Genomic DNA, 3,430 nt, shown 5'->3' with positions numbered 1-3,430 from the left:
TCTCCTTACTGCTCTCACATTGGCTAAGTTTGGGCATTTTGATTTTGTCGAGCAGAAGAGAGGTGATGTAGAAAAGCCAACAGAGACTTTCCTAGAGCAGAAAAACTGCCAGAAGTTAGCGTGCATGGAATTTAAGAAATAGAAAAGCACTAGTAGAAATCATTGGTGACAATGATGAAATTGCGTGAAATTTGGTGACATGATGGAAACGATGCTAGGATAATAAATTGTAACCATTGACCATGATCGAAGCCACTTTTTGGGCAAATATAGAAAAACTTATACAAATGTCTGTTGCATTTATAATATTATCAGAAGCATTGTGAATAACCAGCATTAATTTTCAGTGAATATACCACAATTTTATCATATGAAACAATTTTAGTTGAATATGCTTGATGGATGAGTCACATGAGAATTTGTAAAGCAAGGATGCCCTGAAAATCCTGGAGATGGAAGCAAATACATATCCAAATGAATCCAGTGAAAGTTACATAGACACAAGATATGCACACAAGCATAAATGCCTTTGTATGCTATTCAGGTTCTCTGTATTATTTACCGACTGGCATTTTATCATTGAATAAAGCATATCCCAAAATCAGAATAAGAACCTTTCAGGACTAATACTAATGTAAGCCAGTTGCTATTTAATAATTCAACTACAAGCTTTATGCTGACATTTTTTTAAACACAACGAACACCATTTATGAATAAACTTCGACTTTAAATCTATGAAAATAAGTTAACAAGAACATGAACCTTAAGCTAAAGCAGTGGATGAAGCATGTAAGTTAACAAGAACATGAACCTTAAGCTAAAGCAGTGGATGAAGCATGTAGGTTTAATTTCTTCTTGTCTTTCAATCACTCCTATCTAATCCGTAATTTTCCTAAGAAATCATCTAGAGGGGGCCAATTGAATTCAACATAACCTATATTTCCTGAATTTTTTGTACTTTCTCATCTGATGCTGAAACTTCTTTTATTTTCTTGCATTTTCTCAGCTACCACAGAAAGCCTAAAATCACCAAGAGTAGTATTAAATGTGAAACAAAACAATGCCTTATCTAATTTTTTTTTCCACATTTGACACCATTAGAAACAAAACTTTTGCACTCAAAGAGAAGATGCCGTGGGCTTGGGAAGCTAAATTTTTCTCTCCAAACTGCTCAAACGGAAAACAACTAAAGAAGTATAGATTAAAACCTACAGAAAAGAAACCCTTCTACCACCATCAAGAACCCTTGGAGCAAAATTGAGTCCCCAGGACTCACTTTAGCATTAACATAGTTCAGAACAATATGTTGAATGGAGCATCCACGTTATATAAGATGTTATTGGATATAGCAAGCACCATATATATTGTATGCAATGTTTTCCAGAACAATAGGTTGAATGGAGCATCCACGTTATATAAGATGTTATTGGATATAGCAAGCACCATATATATTGTATGCAATGTTTTCCAAAAGAAAATACAAGGGAACTTCACATTTAAACAAATAATTCTAATCTTTTTTTGATAAGTAAAAAGAGAGAGAGAGAGAACTTCACAATTAAACAAATAATTCTAATCTTTTATTTTTTGATAAGTAAAAAGAGATTCAAAAAAATATTTCTAATCTTGAATTTATTAAAGTTTAAAATGAAGGATGCAAAGAACAATGGGCATTCCCATAACACTACTGCTTCTGGGCAATTAAGATAGAGATAGAGAGAGTAAAGATGGAAGTATCTTTAGTCAAATACAATTTGACAAGTTTGAGATGTCCTTGGGAACTTCATTATCTCCTCGTGAATACGAAGCTTCTCCTTTGAGTCTAGATCACTGTTGAAAGTGATTTTCATTGTCTTTAATACTTTTGATTCCTTCAGGATTTGTTCAACAAGTTCCATGGCATGCCCTGAAAATCCTTTATAATGACAAGTTGTAAGGTGTGATGACAGACATTCAGGAACATCTAATGGCTTCTTCAAGGGAATGTCAACTGAAAAACTACGAATGCAACACCGGTAATTCAATTCAAAGGTGAGTGTTTGTAGCTTTGGAGCTCGACAAAGCAATAGTTGTACTGCATTCCACGGAGACCACATAGCCCACAAGTCACCATAAAACTTCAAGGAAGACAAATTATGAAACATGGGAATGTCATAATGATTATTAGACGACGAGTGTTCAAGGATGTACTGCAGAACAACACAACAAAAGTCATAATTAATGATACAGAGTTAGAGCATGAAAAAAAAAAAAAAAAAACGTGCCCCTTACCTTTGCTGTTCCTATCCACAATTCCATGGATCTAATGTTACAGAGTGGTCCCATGAAGTTTGTCAATTTCAACATCCAGTCTAGATAATAACACCTACGAACATCAAGGACTGATTTAAACAAGTTGGGGAGATTTTCAGAAACAACATCATTGTCCAAATCGCCTTTGAAATTAAAGTACTCGAGAGCCGGGGTGTTTATGTGGAGTTTGAATGACCAGCGTAAAAAAGAGCAATCCAAAACTAATATTTTCAGCGTAGGTACGAATACAAGGATATTGAACTTCTTGTCTGTTTCCTTGTCCAAAAAATCCAAATCAGAGTCACCAACTTTGATCCTCAAATCTTGGAGCAGCGGGCACGCGGCGAGGACTGTGGAGAGAGAGTTGTGGTTCGCATAGTAAACATGTGAAATTTGTAGAGTCTTGAGACTTGGGAACATTGAAGAAGAGGAAGAAGCAGAATCAGGAGGATTGAGAAGAAAGTGGCCCCTCAATTTCAAAACCACTAATGTTGTACAGAAGAAGACACTAGCGGGAAACTCCTTAGTTTGATTATCAAGGTCGAAAACAAGGTCGAGCTCTTGCACGCCACGCAGGATGGCGGCTTGGACACATTTGTCAACGAAGGATCGACGAGGACAATCGATGCGCAGCTTGCAAAGGGTGGAGGGGTTTCTGGGCAATAAAATATCATCCAAGATCGAAGTTCTGATACTATAAAGTGTGGGCTTGTCCAAGTGAAGAACAGGGACGAGAGTCCAGAGAACCCTCCACCTGCTCGACAAAATGCTTGTGAGAATGGCGTGTTTGGTTGGGAGAAAAGAGAGGATATGGGCGAGCATACAGTCTGGTAGACTGCTGATAATGTCAGAGTGCTCTTCCTCTTCCGTTTCTCTCCTCTGGTTCTTCATGCTTTCAATCTGCCAAGCCAAGCAAAGCCAAGGTCTGAATCTCTGATTTTCGGCGTGCAGCGTGCGTTTTGCTTTTCTCTCCTCTGCTTCTTCAGATGCTTTCTACGGTTTTAGGTTTTTTTTTATATTGTGTTTTTTGTTTTTTAAATTTTAAAATCTAGTTGTATTTTAAAAAAAAAAAAAATTGGCTTCTTTATATATTATCTTTTAATTGATATCTAAAGTAAAAGAAAAATATTCCTTTTCC

At 36.3% G+C, this 3,430-nt stretch overlaps 1 protein-coding gene across 1 annotated transcript; it reads right to left on the bottom strand.

Moving 5' to 3' along the window:
* Nucleotides 1-1,564: 1,564 nt before the first annotated feature.
* Nucleotides 1,565-3,306, bottom strand: LOC115967751 (putative FBD-associated F-box protein At3g50710). Its single transcript, XM_031086884.1, has 2 exons — nucleotides 2,272-3,306; nucleotides 1,565-2,189 (listed from the first exon to the last, which is right to left on the bottom strand). Exons 1-2 carry the CDS (start codon nucleotides 3,181-3,183, stop codon nucleotides 1,740-1,742), a joined length of 1,362 nt encoding a protein of 453 aa, XP_030942744.1. The 5' UTR covers nucleotides 3,184-3,306; the 3' UTR covers nucleotides 1,565-1,739.
* Between the last annotated feature and the right edge of the window lie 124 nt (nucleotides 3,307-3,430).

The sequence above is a fragment of the Quercus lobata genome, chromosome 11 (genome assembly GCF_001633185.2).
Source record: "Quercus lobata isolate SW786 chromosome 11, ValleyOak3.0 Primary Assembly, whole genome shotgun sequence".
Classification (NCBI taxonomy): Eukaryota; Viridiplantae; Streptophyta; class Magnoliopsida; order Fagales; family Fagaceae; genus Quercus; species Quercus lobata.
Note: the sequence above shows the minus strand (reverse complement) of the source record. Positions and strands in the feature narration are given on the sequence as shown.

What these genes read in the sequence shown, in the direction of transcription:
- LOC115967751 (XM_031086884.1), bottom strand. Translation starts at nt 3,183, where the DNA reads ATGAAGAACCAGAGGAGAGAAACGGAAGAGGAAGAGCACTCTGACATT. An exon ending in TGTGGATAGGAACAGCAAAG is followed by an intron (nt 2,190 to 2,271) that starts GTAAGGGGCACG and finishes GTTGTTCTGCAG; the next exon opens with TACATCCTTGAACACTCGTC.